Raw genomic sequence first — 24207 nt, 5'->3', positions numbered from 1 at the left:
TGGGCAGTTGGGGATTTACCCAGACTCTTAAGTGTTAAAATATCTTTCAGGTAGGACTGGAGCAATAGCACAGAGGGTAGTTTGCCTTGCATGTGGCCAACCCGGATTCGATTCCTCCATCCTTCTCGGAGAGCCCGGCAAGCTATCATGAGTATCTCGCCCACACAGCAGAGCCTGGCAAGCTGCCTGTGGCATATTTGGTATGCCAAAACCAGTAAAAACAAATTTTAAAAAATAAAATAAAATAAAAATAAATAAATAAATAAATAAAACAGTTACAAGTCTCACAATGGAGATGTTACTGGCTCCCGCTCAAGCAAATTGATAAACCACGGGACGACAGTGCCACAGGGTTATACTCAGTTCCAGGAACACCTACACTAGAGCTCAAGGAGGCCACATTACCTGCTGTAGCTGGAGAATCACAGTTGCCGCATTGCCTCTGCCTTCTGGACAGAACAAAGCAACCAGGTGGTGGCTTGTTCGGGGCCTTTGTGCTCAGGCAGGTGGGAAGGCAAGCCTAGCTTTCAGATACCTTTGCTGCTTGGTGTGGTGCTAGACTTCTAAGGGACTGGGAGACTTTGCTGCTGTAGAATTTCTAACACTCGGGATCAAACAGACACCTGGAAGCAACTCTTTCCATTGCAGTCCTCCTTCTTCCCCGAGGGACCCAGGACTCTCACCATTTTCAGAATGTCCTCCTTCTTCATCTCCAGGACGCCTCCCATCATGTCCATGAGTGCTCGTCGTCTGGTCTCCAAGGCCTGGACAAGAGCCATGTCACAGAGACTGTGGATACTCTCCAGTGGCCCCAGGGACTCTTCCCACCCCTGTGACAATGGACAACCGCTGCCTTTCGGATGGGGAGGCCAAGCAGCCTTGGGGAAGGAGGAGGCTGTGGGGCTCTGAGGTCCACTGACCGCAGCAAAGGCCTTGATTCCTTTCCTTTGTGGACTACACATATAGGATGCTCCCTCCAGAGGAGGAACAGAGATGGCTAAAGCCAGGCTTAGGGAGAGCCGAGGCAAAGCCACGCACCGGATTCTGAAGCAGGTTCCCAACTTCCTGGACTGTAGACATATCTGCTCTGACTCGCTGCCATGGGGGTATGAACTTGTGCGCTGTGATCTGCAAAGAGAAAATATCATTTTCTGTGGCCACTCTTACAAAACCCACACTTGCTTCCTTCCCCACTCCAGGAGAATATATTAAGATGATTTAAGGTGGGCTCTCTGCGCCTGATTTATAACAGGGGCCTAATACTCCTTTGCTGTTACTTCTAAGAAAGGCCATTTTCTTTCGCCCCCAAGTAATCAAGATGGTTTCAGGCGAGCATGTCCTCCCTCAGTGGAGGGAGGGCAGCTGGCGGCAGCATTCTAAGGCAAGTTCCTGCCACTGAGTCACACCCCACTAGGTGAATGGCCCTCCATGAGTATTCTCCAGCATTATTTCACTTTTCAGAAATGAAACATGGTTATCTTATTTTCTCTAAACAGTGATTTGTAACCAGCTGCCTCTGAGTCAAACACCTTTGAAGAAAGCGTCTTTACTCTAGCATCCATACTGAGATAAAAATCTTAATCACAGAGACAGTAGTGATCTTTATCAGCTTGACTCTCACAGGGAGATCTAACCTCCAGGAGTGCAGGCCCAGGGCCCAAACTGGACTAAGGAGAAACTCTCCAGGCAAATCTGGAATCGGAACTAACAGTTCTAATTCAGATCAGCTGCTGGTTTGAGTGTAGGAGATGCAAAGGAGAAGTTTCCAGAGAAAACAGAAATGCAGAGAACAGGCAGCTAAGAGACAGAGAGACTCCGGGACTCCTGGAAAGGCTCTGGTCTTTGGTTCCTGCTTCTTTCTAGGCTTAGGGTCTACATCTTCCCTGGATCTCATGGCGTTGATGAAAGAAATCCTCATTACTGCTGAGACTACAGAACTGTTCCTAGAACTTGAAATGGAGAATGCTATCTAATGTTTTGCTTCGAGTAGACTCAACAAGAAAATGAATGACTAAGAGCTCAGGAAAATGTTCTAAGAAGGGAAGGGGTGATCCAGGTAACCAGTACCTCACTAAATTCCACAACAAGTGTTCTCTCTGGCTTCTCAGTGTCATCAAACTTGGGAGTCCAGACTGATTCGTCCAGTTCCAGATCGATAATGATTTCTTGAATCCTTATATTTTTTTCCTTCACCCGTGCAATTTCAAACTCCTTTTGTTTATATGCAGCATCAAAATCATTGTTGAAAGCAGTTTTTACCTGGTAAATAATATCCTGAAACAAGAAGATGTTACTGAAAACACACCATATAATTTTTTTTAATTGAATCACAGTAAGATACAGAGTTACAAAGCTGTCCGTTGTTGGACCCAACACCCTTCCCTCCACCAGTGTACAGTTCTCACTACCAATGTTCCTAGTTTCTCTCTCATCACCCTCCCACCATCCTGTCTCTATGGAAGGCACTTCTTTCTCTTGCCTTTCTCTCTGTCTCTGTCTCTCTCTTTGTCTCTGTCTCTCTCTCGGGCATTATGGTTTCTTTTGGGCATTATGTCTCTATGGCAGGCACTTCTCTCTCTCTCCTCTCTCTCTCTCTTTCTCTCTATCTCTCTTTTGGGCATTATGGTTTACAATACAGATACTGAGAGGTTATCATATTTTTCCTTTACTTATGTTCAGCACGGCAGAATCTCCTGCCCCCGAGCCAGGCAGTCTTCACCTGGGTCCCGTCAGAGGGGGGCGGGTTGAGTTTCCCTCTCTGCCCCAAGCAGAACCCTGGCAGCTGAAAACCTCCAGAACCCAACCACAGCCATGCTCAAGGCCACTCTCCACACGCTCGGACGAGCCTCAATGAAGGAACCGGCAGAGGAACCCAGGTATGTGGGACCCACGGCTGAGATCTCCAAGCCCACTCAAACCAGGAATGGGCCTCCTCCACCCAGATCCCCAGCTTTCCAGCAGCTTGGAAGTCACACCCACAAACTTCCCACCCCCAACCCCGCGCCATGTAATCTCATCAATGGCCAAGATCCAGAGACTTTAAAACAAGCTTCCAGAAGAGAGCTAAACAGAGTGATGCAGAATGTCACACAGTCGAGCCTGGCAAGCTACGTATGGCGTATTTGATAGGCCAAAAACAATAATGGGCCTCATTCCCCTGACCCTGAACGCAACAGGGACAAAAGGAGAGGTTACTGGCATCTGCTTGAGCAAATCGATGAGCAATGGGATGGCAGTGATACAGTGATAGAGTGATGTTCAGCACACAGGTTTTTTTAAATTTTTTGTTAGAGAATCACTGTGATGTACAGTTACAAACTTATGAACTTTTGTGTCTGCATTTCACTCATACAGCAGCACACAGTTCTTATCCAGAGTGATTATTTCCAACTCTTTGACATAGTAGTCCTTTCTCTATCCCAACTGCCTTCTCCCCCAGCACTTGAGGCAGGCTGCTAACTGTGGAACAATCCTCCTGGCCCTTGTTTCTACTGTTCTTTCATATTATGTTTTTTAATATCCCACAAATGAGTGCAATCATTCTATGTCTATTCCTCTCCTGACTCAACACCATGTAGTTGTACTGGCAACATGACCCCATGCCCTACAAAAAAAAGCCACAAAAAACACTTTTACAAATGACCAGTAAAACATGGCTAGGCTTAAGGTCGAAGCATAACAATGATCTCACCAAATGTAAATTGAAACTCTAAGTGCAGGTATACTGATAAGTGCTCTGAGAAGCTGGTGATGGGCTACGTGGATGTTTCTTAGCTATTATTTCTTCTTTCATGTATGTTCATTTAGAGCACCTCATAAATTATTTGAAAATAAATAAATGGGATTTAATTTTGGAAATATTTTTTTCTTTTGAGCCTTAAGGGGTGAGGAACATGATAAAGAAAGGATGGCCAATGGAGATTATTTGGAGTCTCCAGAAAAATACAATGAACCACACTCCACTGGATAGACAGGTCATTTTCAGGAAGGAAGAGGGTTCAAGCTGCCCAAATTGATGAGGAACTATGGCAATGGCTTCATGAGGGCCACTCCCACCTCTAGTAGTGAGTAGAATAACAAGTTGAAGTACTTTTGATTTTCCCACCAGAGTTCAATCTATTTGTCCAACTGAACAGAGGACTCAAAACTGGGTAGAAAATGATTACGACAGCTAACACTAGAATTTGGGGGAGGGGACTGATATACTCTCTTTGGGAAACTGCATTGAGAAAGCAACAGGAAGCAGAGACCCTGAGGGCTGGGTCAGCAGAATCTGAGCAACAAAGGATGAACTGTGCTGAGTGTAAATGCAAAGGAATTTCAGGGGTTGAATGAGGTGAAGTGGAAATACTAGGAAGAGAGCAGAGAAACATGGCAGAAGGCTAGACCTACACCCGCAGACATGGCTGAAGGGTTTGCAGGAACAAGAATGGTCCATTTTGGGGGCCAGAGCAATAGTATGGCAGGAAGAGCATTTGCTCTGCATGTGGCTGACCTGGTTCAATTCCTGGAACCCCATTGATCCCCTTGAGCCCACCAGGAGTGATCCCTAAGTGCAGAGCTAGAAGTAAACCCTGAGTGCCATGGGGCGTGCTCCCCAGCACCCCCCCAAAGTGACCAAAATTGAATTTCCAGCCATTTGTAATGGTGTAACCTCAATCATTTCATCTTCTGAAAGCTTCAGAGGACAAATACAGAAGTTTTCTGAGACTGACTGGTTTGGTAGAAAGTAAGGATTAGACAGTTCCTGATGGATGCCACGTTTATCCCTGGGGTGCAGAATACAGGCAGAAAGCTGTATTTCCTCCCCAAGAGGAGATAACATCTTGTCTGAGATGCTGAGAAGATGGTGTTCAAGGATTTCTTTAATCTTTGAGCTTACTTAAGATCTAAACAGTGGAAGCGTAAGGTGTCAGTTAATTTAGGGTTTTAGAATATTAGTATCTTAAAATTCAGTTAAAATAAATGAAAGAAACTCTTGTATATAAGCTGTTTCAAGAAGATGAACATTATTTCTCTCTATATTTGAAACACAAGAAATATATTAATTGGCATTAGATTTCAATTTGAGCCTTTGAAAGACATTTTACGGGGAGGGGGTTTAGAGACATTTTTAGCATAAATTTAAAAAATCCACCTACTTTCAGTAAGATTATTTGATTGATTTTTTCCTCTTTGGCATGAAGTTCCAATTGGCTTGACAACAAAGAGGTGTCTATCCCAAAATCAGTACACAGACTGCCAAGTAGATAATTGGGCAAGTTAAAATCTCTTATTTTAATTTTTTCTTCTTCCTCTTCTTCATCCTCCTCATCTTGAAACTTTTTTACCATGGAAACTGTACTCTGGATTTCTATAGTTTCCTCCCGGACCTAAATTATAGAAAAAGATGACATGGAAGTTTTGCAATCATCTGAGTTATTGAAAGAGATAGTTTTGTGACAACTTTTTTCAACAATCATTTTAGACATTAACTTGTCTTGTCAATGAGTGAATTAAAAGTGGTATATCCTGAAATGGCTACAGAAGAGATGAAAACATTAGAAGCTGATAAACTCTGACTACATCAAAAGAATCAAAGTTCTTCTTTATACAGATATATAACATTTATATTTTTTTTGTCAGTCTGACAGTTGCATTAAAATATCTTGAGTCTTTCTCGGTACTTAAGCACTAAAAAACATATCTTCTCTTTATAATTCTGAAAGGAGTTTATTTGCATAGGATTGGGGAAATGCAGCTTAAGAAGAATGAAGTACACTTTCATTTTATGTTTCAGAAAAACATGGGCATAAAGTTCTGGACAAAACAAATTGGCATCAAAGAGCCAGTGTTAGTGTTTTGCTAAAAAAAAAAACTGTGGGGCTTTTTTCAAGCCCATGTTCTCTCTGGAACAACTCTCCCTCTCCCCCATCTCCTTCCCCTCCCTCTCCCCCTCTCCTTTCCTTTTCCCTCTCCCTCTCCCTCTCCCCCTCTCACTTTCCCTCTCCATCTTCCTCAATTTTACTAAACATACTACTTCATCCTTGGTAAATTATCCTAAAATATTAGCCCTTTAGTTATAGATAAAAAGAACATTAAAGCACTATAGCACTACACTGTCATCCTGTTGTTAATGGATTTCCTCAAGCGGGCACCAGTAACATCTCCATTGTGAGACTTGTTACTGTTTTTGGTATATTGAACACACCACGGGTAGCCTGCCAGGCTCTCCTGTGTGGGCAGGATACTCTCAGTAGCTTGTCGGGCTCTCTGAGAGGGACGGAGGAATTGAACCTGGGTCGGCCATGTGCAAGTCAAACGCCCTACCCGTGAAAAAGAACATTATAAATGGGGAAAAAAAGGACAAGGAACAACCCCCAAATCTCATTTTTTTCAAAGTATATCCTCATATCAGACAGCTGCTAGCATTGTGCAGAGGATAGATTTTTTGATTTAGTGTGTAGGAAATAGGCTTCTTTATCAATTAGAGTCTGTTCTACAAATTAACTAGGAATAAAAAATACAACAAACAATATCTAAACTTATTTAAATTGTATTCCCAACTCAAATATCTATGGAGGCCCTGAAATAATACATATCATTTACATAAACACACACATTTAAGTGCATTTTAAAATATTTTGGTTATGTTTTGGGACACAGCTGGCTCTGTGCTCAGGAATGACCTCTGGCATTGCTTGAGGGACCATAAGTGGTGCTAGGGATTTGACTGCATGCAAGGCAAGGACTCTACCACCTGTTCTCATTTCAACCCAATACATTTTAAATTATACCTTAAGACATTCGTTTTCAACCTTCTTTTGATTTATAACTCTGTTTAATTCTGTCAGTTCTTCCTGCGTGCGTGCTTTCATTGGAAAATTCTCAACCACACAGGGGATATGAAAGCACTAGAAAAAAAAGATGAAATAAAATCATTTTCAGCATAATCTTGTGTATCTGGGGAGGAGCAAGAAGTAATTATCCTGCTAAAAATTCACAGGTTCCCTGAGTGAGATCTATGATGAAGTTTTCTTTAGAATAATGCATACCATTAATATTAGTTTAAATTATATGGAATACTGTGCTTTTGTGAAGGATTGTTCCCTTAGTTGTCTCTGGAGTGATTCTGCCCTCTACCCCACACCCCTACCCACCCAGGCACATTGGCAATGTCTGGAGATGTTCTTGTTCATGAACAAGGGAGAGGGGTGGAGAAAGAAGGGAGGGGAGGAGGGAGGGAGGGGGAAGGAGAGAAGGAGAAAGAGGGAGGGATGGAGAGAGAGCAGAGAGAGAGAGAGGGAGGAAAAATGTCTACCATAGAGGCGGGGGTGTGGTGGTGAGCAGGACAGGGGGTGGGGTAAGGAAACTGGGGACATTGGTGGTGGGAAGTGTATACTGGTGAATGGATGGGTGTTGGAGTATTATATGACTGACACTCAATTATGAACAACTCTGTAACTGTGTATCTCACTTGTGATTCAATTATAAAAGAAAGAAAATGCCTTTCAGAGTGGGGAGGAGCAAGGTAGACTGTGAATGCTGTTCTATGTGGAGATTTTTTTGATGGGGAGCTCCCAAGCAGTGCTCAGGGTGCTGGGGAACAGTCTGTTTGGATGACTCAGTGCATGGACCCAGCACGATTGGGGTGGGGAGAGTCCCCGTGGATACATCCAGTGGAGTCCAGGGGGTCTTGTGGTACTGGGAATCAAACTTGGGGCCTGAGCCCCTGCGTCCCGCCCCTAAGCTATCCTGTACTAACAGCTGTATGAAATGTCTTTTTAAAACATGGAGTCTTATGTTCTGCACTGAGACTTGAAGAGACTATTTGGGGGCCACGGCGCTGTCCCGGAGCTGCTACCTTGAGAGAGCGGCCTTTCACAGCCATGGAATTCCAGCACTCCTCTTTGATAAGTTCAGACAAATATCTCTTGGTGAGGTTACTCATTTCTACATTGTTTCGTATCTTGAAGAAAACAGGTGAAACAAAAAAGAGAATAAAAATGAAAAAAATGAAAATGCAGGCACTTAAAAAAGAAAAATTCAACAGTCAATTCACTAACTAGGGTGATGGCACACCTAGGGGTGGGGTTTCGCCTTCCTCCTCTCCCTGTGCCCCACATAGAGTTGGGCCGTTCTGAACAGCTGCACAGCCCTGGTTTCAAGAGCATTCTCTTCTGTCTGATATGAAGACTTGGGACCCCTCTAACTGAGCCCCTATATGCCTACGGTCACCTCTAATGGCTGGAGATGCCTGTGCAGGGCCAGTTGCTCTGAGGACAGTTGCCCAGCTATGGTAGACAGGTCACTAACTTGTCACAGAGCCCACTAGACTAAGCCATCCTGTCTTGTTAGTGGAATTTCAAGTTTGTATCGATTAAGTTACTGGATATTTAAATGTTGGCTTAATTCCCGTCGATGCATATTTAAAGTGCTAATTCATGTTCTCTGCTTTGGAGCTTTTTTAAAGCTGCTTTCCATCCCAGCCCTCCACACTCCCAGTTTCTCTCCAGCTCCTCAATTCTGTTGGCAAGCTCAAAATTTGTTTCACTGGACATTGTATTTTTCATTTTCTTTGTTTCTCTACAAATCATAGATGAGTAAGATCACCAGCATTAGTCATCAGTCCTTCTTCCTCTATTTAATATGTTGTCCTCCAATTCTACCCAAATTGCAGCAAACTGCAAGATTTTTTTCTTTTCTTGCAGTGGCATGTGTATTTATACCAACATTTCTTCCTCTACTCATCTGTTATTGGACATTTGCATTCCCTTCGTATCCTGACTATTGTACTGAGCACTGAAATGAACACACGTATGCATACAACATTTCAAGTTGATGCATCTGTGTTCTTGAGATATATGGCAAGTAGTGGAATCACTGGGTGATATGGAAGTTTTATTAAAAAATTATTTTGAGGAATCTCTATACTGTTTACTGCAGAGGCTGAATGAACCAGATAACATTCTTACCAATTATGTAAGATTTCTTTTCACCATGTTTTCATCAGTACTAAATACTTCTGGACTTCAAAAAATAATAGGCCATTCTCATTTGGTGTGAGCAGACATCTTATTGATTTGATTTTGATTTTCCCAATGATAACTGATTTTGAACATTTTACATATGCTTGAGAGTCATCAATGTGACGTCTTTGAGGAAGTATCTATTTAGTGCTCCCCCGTTTATATTATTTTAAAATTTTGTTTTGTAGCCACATTCAGCTGTGCTCAGGGCATACTCCTGACTCTGTGTTCAGAGATGACTCCCAGTGGGGCTTGACAAACCATATATGGTGCCAAGGATTGAACACCTGTGGGCTGCATGCAAAGCAAAGCTTTAACCCCTGTACTATCTCTCCAGTTTCTCCCCTAACAATATTTGAAGGGGTTACTTTTTTTCCTGCTACTGAGTTTTATGAGTGTCTTAGCCCATTGTACATTAACCCCTTTGTCGCTTATATGGTGTGTGCAAATTTTTTCTCTCGTTCACTTAGTGCCTTTTTTAGCTGTCATTCTTTTACAGTACAGAAACATTTAGTTTGATGTAATCCCATTTGTTTATTTTTGTTGGTTAGGTTGGTTAGGTTCACGAACCTGGATAGGTTCGTGAGGGTGGGAGCTATTTTCAGAACCTTACAACAGTGCCTGGCACATAAAAGAGGTTTAGAAATAATGCTGAACAAACGAGTAATAAATGAATAGTTGTCAAGCTGACTCTGTCACCCATTTATTTCCTCTTATTCTCAGCCTTACATTATTCACCAGTTTGACAAATCTGCCCTATTTTCATATCTTTATCCCATCATAAATAAAAATATTCATAGGGTAGGGTCTTAGGGAATTCATAGGGTGGGAAATTTTCTCATAGATATATCAACAACATAATAAACCTTTTGTTTTTGTTTGTGGGTAGGGGATGTTTGGCCACATGTGATGGTGCTTGAGACTTACCTCTGGCTCTGTGGTCAGGGATCACTCCTGACAGTGCTCAGGGATTCATATGTAGTGATGGGGATCAAACTGGGGTCAGTCATGTACAAAGCAAACACCTTTGGTGCTGCAGCCCCAGTCCAACTCCTTTTGGTATAAATGTTTAATTATTTACAAAGCACCTAAGTGCTCTATTTAATTCTCTTGCTTAATAAACCACCACAAATAGCCAAAGCAATCATTGGGAAAAAGAAGATGGGAGGCATCAGCTTCCCCAACTTCAAACTGTACTACAAAGTGGTAATAATTAAAACAGCATGGTATTGGAATAAAGACAGACTTGCAGGCCAATGAAATAAAGTTGACTATCATGAAAGTCTCTCAAATACATGATCATTTAATCTTCTATAAAGGAGTAAGAAGCATTAAGTGGCATAAAGAAAGCCTCAACAAGTGGAGCTGGGAAAACTGGGCAGCTACATGTAAAAAAATGAATTCAGACCGCTTTACAGTGCCATGCACAAAAGTCAGCTCAAAATGGATTAAATATCTCCACATCAGACCTGAATCCATAAGGTACATGGAAGAAAATATAGGCAAAACCTTCCACAACATTGAAGCTAAAGACATCTTCAAAGATGTTTGCACACCAAGTTGGTTCTATTCCCATTGCATTGGCCAAGTATCTGAAGATGTGAATTATCTGGAAATTCCCCTTCCTGATTTCCTCCGACTTCCTTCATAAGACCTTTATGACTAAGTTTACATTGGCTGCCCATACCTTTGTCACTTCTTCCTCACTTTGATGGTGAAGATTCTCTAGTTCCTCAAGATCCAAGGCAAATTCCTGTTGCTCTAATTTTGATATATTTTCCAGTGTATCATTCTCTTCCATCATTTCCTGAATCTGATTTTTAAGAGGGAAGAAGGGAGAGAAAAGTACAAAATAAAACAAGAAAGAGATAATTTTCCAAGTATCTTCAAACAGTTGTCAATAAAATGTACTTTTAAAAAATAGAACATAAGATTCATAATTAAATCTCAAAATATCAACTAGTTGTGAAAATTTATCAGATACCTGGTCCTGGCTGAGACCCAGTTTAATATTCTGGATTTTCTGGAGTGCAGTTGTGAACTAATATCCTAGTAGGAGCACACAGATTGGAGGGAAATATAATGTAGAAGCCAATTACTCTGCACTAACAAAAACATTAACACAGACAGCTTAACTAGCAACAACAGCTTAGTAAACCGTCAGATAAGGACTTAATGTCCGCATGGTGAGATACAACAATTTTCATTAATTTTATTTTACTGAAGTATTTTTTGTTTATTGATAAGCCATTCAGTGGTAACAAACAATACAAAATAAATTATTGTGGGTCTGCTATGGGGGCAGACTTGGAGGGTAGTTGGGAAAATGGAGACAATGGTGGAGGGACAGTGACAGTGGTGGTGGGACTGGTGTTGGAACATTGAATGCCTAAATCAGCTGTATATGAACAACTTGTAAATCATGGTGTCTAAATAAAGTGGGGAAAAGTTTTTTTGATTTTTTTAATTAAATTTTTAAAAAATTGTCTAGGGAATAATTAGGTGACAGGATTATAGTAGTTATTTTTAATTTTGAAAAACACATTTCTCTAGAGACCAGCAAAATATATTAGTCACTTCATTAAATAAAGAAAAGAAATTGATATTTATGTGTGCTGAAGATATTGTGAGTACATGAGGAAATATATGTTTGAATTTTTATCCTTCAGTGATACAGATTTAAAGGTAAAATAATACGATATTTAAGATTGATTTCAATCAGGGCGGGGGAACAAAGAATATGGATAAAATAATACTGGCCATTGGATTTATTACATTGCACTCTGCACCGAAAGACTGACAGTCTCAGCCCCTCCACAATACTGCGAAGCCCCTCCGCAATACTCCACAATACTTCTATCATAGACAGGCTTCATAGCAGAACGAGAGCCGTTACTAATTTCAAGAAAAATCCAGCATGGAGAAGGAAAACCGGAACCATGGCCACGGCAGACCACACGGGCTGGACTGGGAGGGTGGGACAAGGATCGATGGGTGTTCGGTAGAGGAGGGATCAGAGGGTAGAAACCCTCCCTTGTGTCCCGGCAGCGTCCAAGCAAGCGCTGCCGCTGGTCTACTGAGTCACAGCGGTATGAAGACCAGGTCCAGACAGGGGAGCGGACCCAAGGGAAAACTGTCAGCAGTTCTCTGGGCCATCACTCAGGTCCTAATGAAGAAGGCTAAGCAGGCGGAGATGCTGCGTGAGAGATGTGACCCCTAACTCTGTGACCCCGGACTACTGAATTCATTGAGTGACAATGTATGCAAGAAGAGACAGAATTTGGGGAAAGACAAAAGACACTGTTCGAATACAACACGGTAGTGGAGACCCAGAAAACCGAGCCTACGGGCGGAAGTAAAAAATGGTTCTAGTCAGTTCCTCCTGGATGCACGAAACAAGAGTTATTGGGAGGCCTGGCTCTGCAGCTCAGTCGTTGAGTCACCTGCCTTGTGTGCAGGAGGAGGCCAGTTGCTCATTCCTGACACCAGCACCCTGGGCACAGTGCCTGGAGCCCAGAGCAGCAAGGGCGTGGCCAGGGAACTCCGAGACCTGGAGTGGGGCCCTGTGCTCTGCACACCACCACCAGCAAAGCCGAGGGACCAGGAGAGAAGTCTGTTTGGCTTGAGGGTCAAATTAGGAAATCATGGACACTTACGGTTTTAGTCAAAGCTTTGATTCCTTTTTTAATCTCTTTTCTTTTACTAGAAAAGAGTCTCACCTCCTTCTGGATGGCCTGAAATGGAACAAGGTATCACTTAAATAAGCCAGCGAGGAAGTAAGAGGGGACCGACGGAATGCTTGTTCTGTGAAGTAGTATCTCATCCTGCTTTCCAACTTTCTAATGAGTCTTCACAGGAAACTAATCTGGCACATAACGAATTATTTCAAGCATCTCCCACGTTTTACACATACCTTCTGACTTTTTTTTTCTAACCAGGGAATTTCCTCCATGCTTTCAAACTGGCGTGGCTCCTCCTCTTGCAATGATTCTGTGCTTGACAGGGCCGGAGATTCCTTAGAAGACAGGCATCCCTTAAAGTTCACATCCATCAAGTTCTCTGTCCCACTCTGCCCCCGCTTCGTACGGTAACTTTGAATCCCTTTGCACTTACTACATTTCTTTTTATAATGCCACACAGCAGCCTACCCCAAGCTGTAATGTTTTTGTTGATTTAATTCCTGCTGGTCTAACTTTGTGTCAGTCACACTTTTCACTGTAAAAGCAGAAGTGATGGGCAGGACAGGTCCTACCTTCACAGGCTCATGTTCTGCCTTCCTCTTACTGTACATACATGTACTGTTAAGCGCAGTCCCACCATTTGTGTTTAGAATCAAAATCTTTTGGTCCTTCATACTGTACATCTGCATCATTCCTCCTCCTCCTACTCTTTCCCAACACTACAAAACCTTCCTAAACACACTACAAAACCTTCCTAAACACACCCAATATCTCCCATTCTAGGAAATCTACTCTCTACTAACCACCACAATTCCCTTAACTACCACCATCTTCTATGCTCCCTCACTTTTAGCAAAATGTCCCCCAGGAATTTTAGCTATCATGCTTCTCTGTAAGCATACTTCCCTGTAAATATACAAAGGAACCTTCATAGCCTCCTTTGTCATCCTGACTTTTCCAGCATCCCTACTGATTGCTCTATTCTGCTCTCTGCTGTTTCTGGACATCTGCTTGCCCACGATGACCCTCCCATAGTTTTACAGCTTTAAATTCCATCCAAAGACTTGACTCTCAAATCGATTTCTCCCGTATTGGACTCTGCCCAGAATTCAAGGCCCCTACTGAATGGCCTGCTTGGAATCTCTGCCTGGATGTCTGACTAGTCTTGAAAATTAGCAGGCAACACTCATATTAGACTTCCTGGACATTTTAGACCTCCTCTCCCCGTTATTTCCTCAGTTCCATGAATGATACCATCATGAATATAGTTGTTCAAGTACAAAATCTAGTTGTCAGCCTTTCCCTTCATGTTCAATCCATGAGTGAGTTCAGTGAACAATAAAGAAGAAACCTAATTGAAATCTCCCTTTCTTTCCTCTTTACAATGCTCTCCACCTGCCTTACTGTCTGGCCCTAGCCTTACACACCCAGCTGATACCTTTGATTCTATAGAAAACATTCTCTACATAGAGGCAAACCATAATTTTAAAATTTTAAATAAGGGGCTGACGTGATACTACAGTGGGTAGGATGATGGCCTTGCATGCAGGTTCTATCCCATCCCATATGGTCCTTGAGCACCGCCAAGAGTAATTCCTGTACCTGGTCTTTCCCCAGTCCCATCTACCACTCACTCTCCTCTGCTCACTTTAATAAGCAGGGTTTTTTGTTTGTATTTTTACAAACCTCAAGTATTTTTTTACAGGCCCTCAAAAATGCCAAACACTTTCCCCCTCAAGTACTTTTGTCCATTGTTTGTTGGTACCCTCTTTAATTAATTCAGATCTCAGGTAAAAATATTTTTCTTGGACCAGCTATTCTAGCCCAACATTTTCATTTAATGCCAAAGCACTTTTACTTGTTACTATTTTTTTCTTTTTCTTTGCTCCTGTTCATCTCTCTTTGCTCTCCCTAATGACAGTGTATACCCTATGAAGGTATTAAAAATTTCTTCTTATTCATGTCTCCATCCTCTACATTTCCTCGGCTTTTGATACATTTTTAAAAAACTTTTATTAGGGCTGGGTATTGGGACATACCCAGTGGCACTCAGGACTTATTCCTGGCTCTGTTCTCAGGGATCACTCTTAGCAGTGCTCAGAGGACCACGTGTGGTGCTGGGGAACAAATGCCTTAACCCCTTTAGTATCTCTTTGTCCTCTTGGTAAATATTTTTTAAATGACCGATTGAATGAATGTTATTCTGACTATATCTTTTCTAAATAATGCATGTGATTTAAAAGTCTAAAGAGAATGGTTTTGAAACACCAGTATTTCAAAATTTGTTTTATACAGGCAAGAATCCCATGGTTATTGTTTGGAGTTTCCCTCCCAAAGTCAGACCTGCTGAAAAGGAAGCATTTGATAATTTGTTTTCCTTTGCTGAGAATGAAGAGACATGAGGTCGCTTATTGCGGCCACGCAGTTTTGGATTTCTGTATTTTAGTATTTTAGTAACTAAGTCGAGAGAAATTTCTACTAGAAATTGCATCAATGCAAGTTTGTGCCTCTCTGCTACTTTATATTCCACATATGAGTACATTCTATGACTGTCTCTTTCTTTCTGACTCATTTCACTCAACATGATACTTTCCATGTTGATCCACTTATATGCAGATTTCATGACTTCATCTTTTCTAACAGCTGCAAAGTACAGTGAGTTTTTTATTGAAATATTGAATGTAATCAAAGTAAAGAGAAAGTAAAGTGGAATTTATCAGCTACACAGGTGGGGTGGTGGTGGGGGAGCGTATACTGTGATTCTTGGTGGTGGAATATGTGCACTGGTGAAGGGATGGGTGTTGGGTGTTTGAGCATTGTATAACTGAGACTTAAGTCTGAAAGTTTTGTAACGTTCCATATTGTGATTCAATAAAAAATTCTTTTAAAATGGGGATTAAAAAATAAGAAAAAAATAACTTAAAGAGCTCTTAAAAAATTAAAAAATTAAATTTTTTAAAAAATTTTAAAATCCCATGGTTAAAATAAGACTGAGATACAATATTTGTTACTACTTGGGGGAAGTCTAGATATTTTTTTCTCAGATGTAGTTCATGAAAACTGTGGGAAACCCAGATATAGAGGAATATTACTATGTACTAAGAGAAAAGCCACAAACTGAAAACTGAATTGAAAGAGAAAGAGAGAGCAAAAGTGAGAGAATAAAAAACAAACCAAAGAGAACTATTGAAACTCACTTCTTCAGAGGGCTCAAGGTTCTCTCCTGGTGACATATCTAAACAAAGATTCTCTTTTTCCATGATCGTTTTCAGAGAATTTAAAAGATTTCTGCTATAGTCCAGAGCTTCAATGGTCAAGCTTCCTCCTAACCGCCTATATTGATTTTAAAAAATAATAAGTTTTTGAATGACTACAAAAATTACAATTAATTTTTTATCTCCTAAAGTGCACTTAGGGATCAGAGAAATAATACAGGGACTATGCACTTACCTTGCATGCAGCTGACCCCAGTGCTATATATACCCAGCACTACATATGGTTCCCCAAGGATAGTTAGATGCAGCTCTTAAGACCCTGAGTACCTCTGAGCTGCCCCAGGTAATCCCCTGCACCACAAAGCCTGAGCAACTCCATATACTCAGGCCCTCTCCTTAAATCATAAAGGAGTGGGGTGACAAGAATCACTGGGAAGAGGCTCTGTGTAGGATATCCCTCCCCAGTCCCCAACAAAAAAGAGAACTTACAGAATTTCTTGATCTCATTATAGAATGGCATTACCATCTTAAGGATGGTTCTTTCCTACCCCATTAGTTGATAGTTTTGTTTCTTTTTAAATCATGAATAGGTATTGGATCTTGTTAAAAAGCTTCTCTACATTTATTGATATGATCATATGATTTTTATCTTTCCTTTTATTGATGTGGTTTATTACATTAATTTATTTGCATATGTTGAACAATCCTTACATCCTTGGTATGAATCCCACTTGGCTATGATGTAAGATCTTGCTAATATGTCATTGGATTTGGTTTACTAAGATTTTGTTGAGGATTTCTGTGTAGATGTTCATCAAGGAAATTAGTCTGAAAAACTCTTTTTAAGTAGTACCACTATCTTCTTTGGTATTAGTGCGATGTTGGCTTTATAGAAGCTGCTGGAAGGATCCCTGTTTCTTCAATATTTTGGAAGACTTTGAGGAGCAAAGGTAGTAAACCTTTGAAGACTTGATAGAACTCACCAGTGAGCCCAGAGAACTAAGAGAATTTTAAGAACATAGTGCCCTCTCATTACATCTTGAATTTCTGAGGAATCTCTTATAATTTCTCTTTTCATCTTTAATCCTCTCTATTTAGGAATTTTCCCTCATGAGTCTAGTCAAAGGTTAATCTATTCTTCTTTTTTTTTTTTTTGCTTTTTGGTTCACACCTGGCAGTACACAGGGGTTACTCCTGGCTCTGCACTCAGGAATCACCCCTGGCGGTGCTCAGAGGACCATATGGGATGCTGGGAATCGAACCTGGGTCGGCCGCATGCAAGGCAAATGTCCTAACCGCTGTACTATCGCTCCAGCCCCAAAGGTTCTATTTGGCCTCTATTCTATCTTTTGAAGAACCACCTCCTGGGTTCATTGGCTCATTGTATTACTTTTTTTTATTTCTATATCATTAATTTATGCTCTAGTTTTTGTTATTTTCTTTCTTATACTAGAGTTTTGGGATTTGTTGTTCTTTCTCCAAACGTTTAAGACATATTTAGGTTTTAATTTAAGCTTTCTCCACAGACTGTATTTTTCTCAATGATGAAAAACTGAAAGCATTCACTCTGAGATCAGGAATAAGACAAGGGTAGTGACTGTTTCCACTTCTGTTCAATACACTATTAGAAGTTTTAGTAAGAGCAATCAGGCAAGAAAAAGAAATAAAAGGTATACAATAAGGTATCCACTTATTGTAAAATATGTTAAATTATCATTATTTGAAAATGAAATAATAATAGGACTGGAGCAATAGCATAGCGGGTAGGGCGTTTGCCTTGCACCGGGTTCAATTTCTCTTGGAGAGCCTGGCAAGCTACCAAGAGTATCCCACCCTCATGGCAGAGCCTGGCAAGCTACCTGTGACATAGTTGATATTCCAAAAACAGTAACAACGAGTCTCACAATGGAGACGTTACTGGTGCCCGCTTGAGCAAATCGATGAACAATGGGATGACAGTGCTACCGTGCTACAGAAATGATAATGTACAGAGAAGACCCTAAAGACTCCACTAAAAGGCTCCTAGAAACATAAAAACCAATACAGCAAAATAGTCAGCTACAAAAGTCAACACAGAACTAGAATAGAAAGATTTCAAAGAGTCTACTCAAAAGTAGTCCAAAAATATCAAGTTAACAAAAGGTGCGAGTCTTCTGGGAATATATCCTAGAGAAACAAAAAAGTATAGTCGAAATGACATCTGCACTTATATGTTCATCACAGCACTGTTTTTTACAATTGTTATTTACAATAGCCAGAATCTGAAAAAAACCCGAGTGCCCGAGAACAGATGACTGGTTAAAGAAACTTTGGTACATTACACAATGGAATACTATGCAGCTGTTAGAAAGGATGAAGTCATGAACTTTGCATATAAGTGGATCAACATGGAAAGTATCATGCTAAGTGAAATGAGCCAGAAAGAGAGGGACAGACATAGAAAGATTGTACTCATCTGTGGAATATAAAATAACAGAGTAGAAGACTAATACCCAAGAATAGTAGTATATAATACCAGGAGATTGGCGCCATAGCTTGGAAGCTGGCCTCACTCGCTGCGAGAAAGTCATCCCAGATAGAGAAGGGAACACCAAGTAATATGTGATCGGAGATCCCGTGCGGGAAGGGAGATGCGTGCTGAAAGTAGACTAGGGACTGAACAGGATGACCACTCAATACCCCTATTGCAAACCACAACACCCAAAAGGAAAGAGAGATATCAAATTGGAATGCCCCACCACAGAGGCGGGTGGGGTGGGGGGATGGGCTTGGGGGGGATGGGAGGGATACTGGGTTCATTGGTGGTGGAGAATGGACACTGGTGGAGGGATGGGCTCTCAAACATCGCATGAGGGAAAAACAAGCACGAAAATGTGTGAATCTGTAACTGTACCTTCACTGTGACTCACTAATTAAAAAATAAATAAATTTGAATTTTAAAAATTAGGTATCTTGAACCAGAAAAAAAAAGGTGTGAGATACGTATACCATGAAAAAATAAGTAACTTATAAATAATAAAGAAAAAAATCTTGACAAAATGGAAAAATATTCCATGTTCATGGATTGGAAGAATCAATACTGTCAAAATGACCATCCTACCTAAATTATTATGTACATTCAATGGAATAACACAAATGCCAATGACATTCTTTAAGGACTTAGAACAGTCAAAATAAAGTTTGCATGGAATCATAAAACATGCTGAATAGCCAAAGTCATACTACGAAATAAGAAACTGTGAGGATTCTTGTTACCTAATGTCAAACTATGCTATAAAATTATGATAATAAAAACAGCATTGTACTGGAATAATGATAGATCTCTGATCAATAAGCTATAATAGAGCACCCAAAGACTGATCCCCAGAATGATGGTCAACTAATTTTTTGACAAAAGAGCTGGGTATATGAAATGAAGTTAATATAGGCTATTCAACAAATGCTTTTGGGAAAACTGAATAACCACGTTAAAAAATAAAGCTGGATCAATATCTCACACCTTACTTAAAATTTAATTCATAGTGGATTAAGACATCAAGATCAGACCAGAATCCATAATCACTGAAGAAAATATAAGCAGAATGTTCCAAGATTTGAACCTCAAAATTGTTTTTAATGCTATAATTCCATCAGCAATGACAAAATAAACAAAAATAAGAAAACAGAACTGCATCAAATTTAAAATTTTCTAATGGCAAAATAAACATGGGCTAAAAGTGAAAAACACCTAACTGAGTGGGAGAAAATATTCACACTCAATACATCAGCTAAAGGGTTAATATACAAAATTATATAAAGAACTCACAAGGGGCTGGAGCAATAGCTCAGCGGGTAGGGCATTTGCCTGGCACGCGGCTGACCCGGGTTCGATTCCCAGCATCCCATGTGGTCCTCTGAGCACCGCCAGGAGTAATTCCTGAGTGCAGAGCCAGGAGTAACCCCTGTGCATTGCCGGGTGTGACCCAAAAAGCAAAAAATATATAAAGAACTCACAAATATTGATAATCAAAAAAAATCCAAAAGCCTACATAAAAATGGGAAGTGGATATGAACAGACACTTCTCTGAACAAAACAGAAGAATGGTCAACAGGCACATGAAAAGTGGCTCATCTTTACTTTTATCAGGGAAATTAAAATCAAAATGACAATGAGATGTAATCTCATAGCAATAAGAATGGTACATATCAAAAACCCTGAACCAATCTATGTTGGCAGGGATATGATGAAAGGGAAATCCTCATTCACTGTTGTCTTGTTCAACCCATATACAAAGTTGTATGTATATTTCTCAGAAAATTAATAGAAATGATCCAGAAATTTCACTTCTTGTTATCTACACCCAAGACACAAAACATTCATTTAAAAGGACTTGTGCACATCATTAGTCATTGCAGCACTTTCTACACAGCCAGGATATAAAATCTACCCAGGTTAACTTGTGAAATATCCAGGTTCTCAAGGAGTTGGAAATGGGTGACCTCCACCCACATCTTCCTGTGTTTCCAGTAGCCTGGCAGTCACTCCCAGGAGCTGCCTCTGGCACCATATAATCTCATTAATGGCCATGATCCAGAGACTCAGAAATAAATCTCTCAGAAGAGAGCACAGAACGATACACCGTAAAGATGACTCTGAACTTCAAAGTCATAATCCAGTTAAAAAAAACTAAATTAGGGGCTGGAGCAATAGCACAGTGGGTAGGGCGTTTGCCTTGCACGTGGCCGACCCGGGTTCGATTCCCAGCATCCCATATGGTCCCCTGAGCACCGCCAGGGGTAATTCCTGAGTGCAGAGCCAGAAGCAACCCCTGTGCATCGCAGGATGTGACCCAAAAATCAAAAAAAAAAAAACAACTAAATTAACCTCAACTGTATAACCATACTTAAAATTTTAGAATTCTTGGAGCACGCAACTGCATTTGTGGCTGTGTGACACCTCATTCATATATAAGAGCTTAACGGCGCCATGGTGAAATACAACAATCTTCACATAATTTCCTCTAAGGAAAGTTTTTTGATCACCTTAGTGGATTATTCATAACAAGCAATACAAAATAAATTATTTAGGTCCTGCCTTGGGGGCAGGGTTTGGGGGTTGGGGTGGAAACATTTGAAATATGGTGGTGCATAGGTATAACGATGGTGGGATTGGTGTTGGAATATTAAACGTAACAAATTATTGTGAACAGGGGCTGGAGCAATAGCACGGCAGGTAGGGCGTTTGCCTTGCACGCGGCCGACCTGGGTTCGATTCCCAGCATCCCATATGGTTCCCTGAGCACTGCCAGGGGTGATTCCTGAGTGCAGAGCCAGGAGTAACCCCTGTGCATCGCCAGGTGTGACCCAAAAAGCAAAAAAAAAATATTGTGAACAATTTTATAAAAATAAAAAATTTTTAAAAATCTACCTATGTTTCTCAGGACAGATATATGGATAAGGAAGTCATGGCATATACATTCAATGAAATATTATGCAGCTGCAAAGAATAATGAAATCATGCGGTTTGCTGCAGCTTGGATAGAACTGGAGGATATCGTGTGACATGAAGTAAGTCAGAAGAAAGACAAATTCTGGGTGATGATTACACTTATTGTGGTGTATAGAACAACAGGACAAGGGAATATTTGGTATATCAAAGGGGGGATACCTTGATTACCCTTGAACCTAGATTACAAAAATGAGGACAGGAAAGGTAAGATATCAAGTGCGGGAGCAAGAAGAGGCAGATAGGGGTAACAGGGAAGGGGTATGGGGTCCTGGTGTATGGGTGGTGTAGAGGTGCGGCTAATGTATTTATTTAAACCATAGAGTCAACAACACTGAAAGCATGAGATCCAAACTGTAATAATCAAACTTAAAACTCGTGCCTGCTAGGGAGGCAGGCAGGGTGTGGGAGGGAAAATGGGGACACTGATAGAGGAAGTTGGTACTGGGGCTGAGACTGGTATTGAAACTAAAACTCTATTATAAACAACCTTGTAAATTAGTGTCTTAATAAAAATAAAATTTAAATACATCTGTGAACAGGCAGTTCCCTTTTAGTATTGTTTGTATAAGAATGTTATCCATGAAAGGGTCAGAGTTAATTAACATAAACATGCATTATTAGCATAATTAATTGACTTGGGTGTTCACTCCTAGAATGTTCTTTAAAAATTTTATTCAGATATTTAACAAGATGTCCAACATTAAAAATGAGATTTCTAGAAACATATTAAAATGACTATTGATCTTGTCTGAAAAAAAGCAAACTACATATACATATACCTATTTTACCATAGTAAGGTAATAAAAAATACAGAATGATCTCTCTCACTGTATCACTGTCATCCTGTTGTTCATCAATTTACTTGAGCGGGTGCCAGTAACGTCTCTATTCATCCCAGCCCTGAGATTTTAGCAGCCTCTCCTTACTCGTCTTTCCTGACAATTGGAGGCTCTTTTCAGGGTCAGGGGAATGGAACTGTTATTGTTACTGTATTTGGCATATGGAATACGCCACAGGGAACTTGCCATGGTCTTCCGTGGGGTGAGATACTCTTGGTAGCTTGCTGGGCTCTCCGAGAGGCATATGTATATATTTCCTGGACCCACTGCTGCGAGGTCCAGGAATACATTCACTCATGTGTGAGGCTCCGCCTGAGCGTGTGGAAAGTGGCCTGGAGCATGATGGCGGTTGGGTAGTAGATCTCGGCTGCCAGAGCTGGGTCTCTTGGGGAGAAGGGACTCTCACCCACCCCTGGTTCAGAACCCAGTGGCATAGTTATGGGGGCCTCATTTTATGCTCCCTTCCATGAGTTCTGGAGGGTGGCCAATGAGGAGATTATTGCTCTCTTATGTGGGATATAAAGTAGCATAGGAAGGGAATGACAAGTGGCTTAAAGCAACAGAATCTGGGACCTGGTCTACAGAAGTGAGCTTACCATGGAGGTGGAGGTAGTGGGCAAGATGGGACCCAAGACAATGGTGGAAGGAAACGGACATTCTGGTCTCTGGTTTTGGAACATTGTATGCATGACTCCCTGTCACTGGCAATGTGTAAATCAAAGTGACTAAGATAAAATAAAAATAAATAAAATAATTTCTTGATCTCATGCAAAAAAGAACTCAAACTTGTCAAGACACTGGTAATGATTTTTTTAAATTGGGTAATGGGCTACAGTTTATTTTTCCTTTAAATGGTAAGGATAAATTTTATATTCAGTACTCTCACTGTATCACTGTCATCCCATTGCTCATCGATTTGCTCGAGCGGGCACCAGTAATGTTTCCATTGTAAGACTTGTTGTTATTGTTTTGGCATATCAAATATGCCACGGGTAGCTTGCCAAGCTCTGCCGTGTGGGCGAGATACTCTCGGTAGCTTGCCAGGCTCTCCGAGAGGGACAAAGGAATCAAACCCGGGATGGCGGCATGCAAGGCAAATGCCCTACCCACTGTGCTATGCCTTATACATTTAATAAAAACAAGTATTTGTTTTGCCTTATGTCTCCTTTATGTTAGGTTAGAAATTTGACTTACTCAGAGTTCTTCATTCTAATAAGTATAACTGTCTACTTGGATTCTCTCCTGGGGAGGGAGAAGAGGTTGGGTCATACCCATCTGTGTCGGAATTTATTCCTGGCTTGGCCTCATGGGTCATTCCTGGTGTGCTCAGGGATCACTTCTGGCTAATCGCTCTGTTCATCATTAGGAGAGGAGTAAGGTGAGGCAGTGTGCGCCTATATATAACAGCTGCTGAGCGTTCTTTTTTCCATTTTGCTCTTTTCTCTCCCCTTTTTCCTTCAGCCTATTCTCACCCCAGCAATCATCCATCTGTTTGATGCTTTGGTTTCTCACCCTGGAGGGAAGGCACCTGCAGGACTGGCCATTCCTAGAGAGCAACTAGCCCCACTTTCAGGTGCAAGCCAATTCACCTATATCCTTTAGCCTCAGTCCCCTCCTGTTGGATTTTCATACTCAGGCCCACTGGTTCCCTATCCTAGTTATCCCATGTGGGCATCCCATGAGGGTATCCAAAGAGAAACAGCCCATGTGTCCAGAATCCAGTATAATGATCCAAACTCTCCTGCCCAGCCTGCCTTTTCCTACCATGGAAGCTGATCTTTTGTCTCCTTGTCCGTGCCGGTGCCTTCCCCATGCACACACTCCCCAGGACATAGTAAAATCCTTCTTTTGGGATCACAGCACAACAAATTCTTTTCAATGGTAGTTGTCTCCTTTCATATTGAGGTCTCACTATGCCCAATTTATAGCAGAACCTCTATTTTAAAACAGCACGCCAGGGAAAGTTGCCTACTGTGT

At 41.1% G+C, this 24207-nt stretch overlaps 1 protein-coding gene across 1 annotated transcript in view; it reads right to left on the bottom strand.

Annotated features, from left to right (window-relative positions):
• The window catches only part of CFAP43 (cilia and flagella associated protein 43), a 108401-nt gene that overhangs the window by 36584 nt on the left and 47610 nt on the right, over nucleotides 1–24207 (bottom strand). Inside the window, exons 17-26 of the mRNA XM_055119179.1 lie at nucleotides 15886–16021; nucleotides 12922–13023; nucleotides 12665–12742; nucleotides 10696–10821; nucleotides 7844–7948; nucleotides 6777–6893; nucleotides 5142–5372; nucleotides 2068–2274; nucleotides 1039–1128; nucleotides 684–764 (exon numbers count right to left, since the gene is read on the bottom strand). Of these exons, the coding sequence (XP_054975154.1) occupies nucleotides 684–764; nucleotides 1039–1128; nucleotides 2068–2274; nucleotides 5142–5372; nucleotides 6777–6893; nucleotides 7844–7948; nucleotides 10696–10821; nucleotides 12665–12742; nucleotides 12922–13023; nucleotides 15886–16021 (1273 nt within the window). The remainder of the gene's footprint in view (nucleotides 1–683; nucleotides 765–1038; nucleotides 1129–2067; nucleotides 2275–5141; nucleotides 5373–6776; nucleotides 6894–7843; nucleotides 7949–10695; nucleotides 10822–12664; nucleotides 12743–12921; nucleotides 13024–15885; nucleotides 16022–24207) is intronic.

Source organism: Sorex araneus, chromosome 11 (assembly GCF_027595985.1).
Source record: "Sorex araneus isolate mSorAra2 chromosome 11, mSorAra2.pri, whole genome shotgun sequence".
Taxonomy (NCBI): Eukaryota; Metazoa; Chordata; class Mammalia; order Eulipotyphla; family Soricidae; genus Sorex; species Sorex araneus.
Note: the sequence above shows the minus strand (reverse complement) of the source record. Positions and strands in the feature narration are given on the sequence as shown.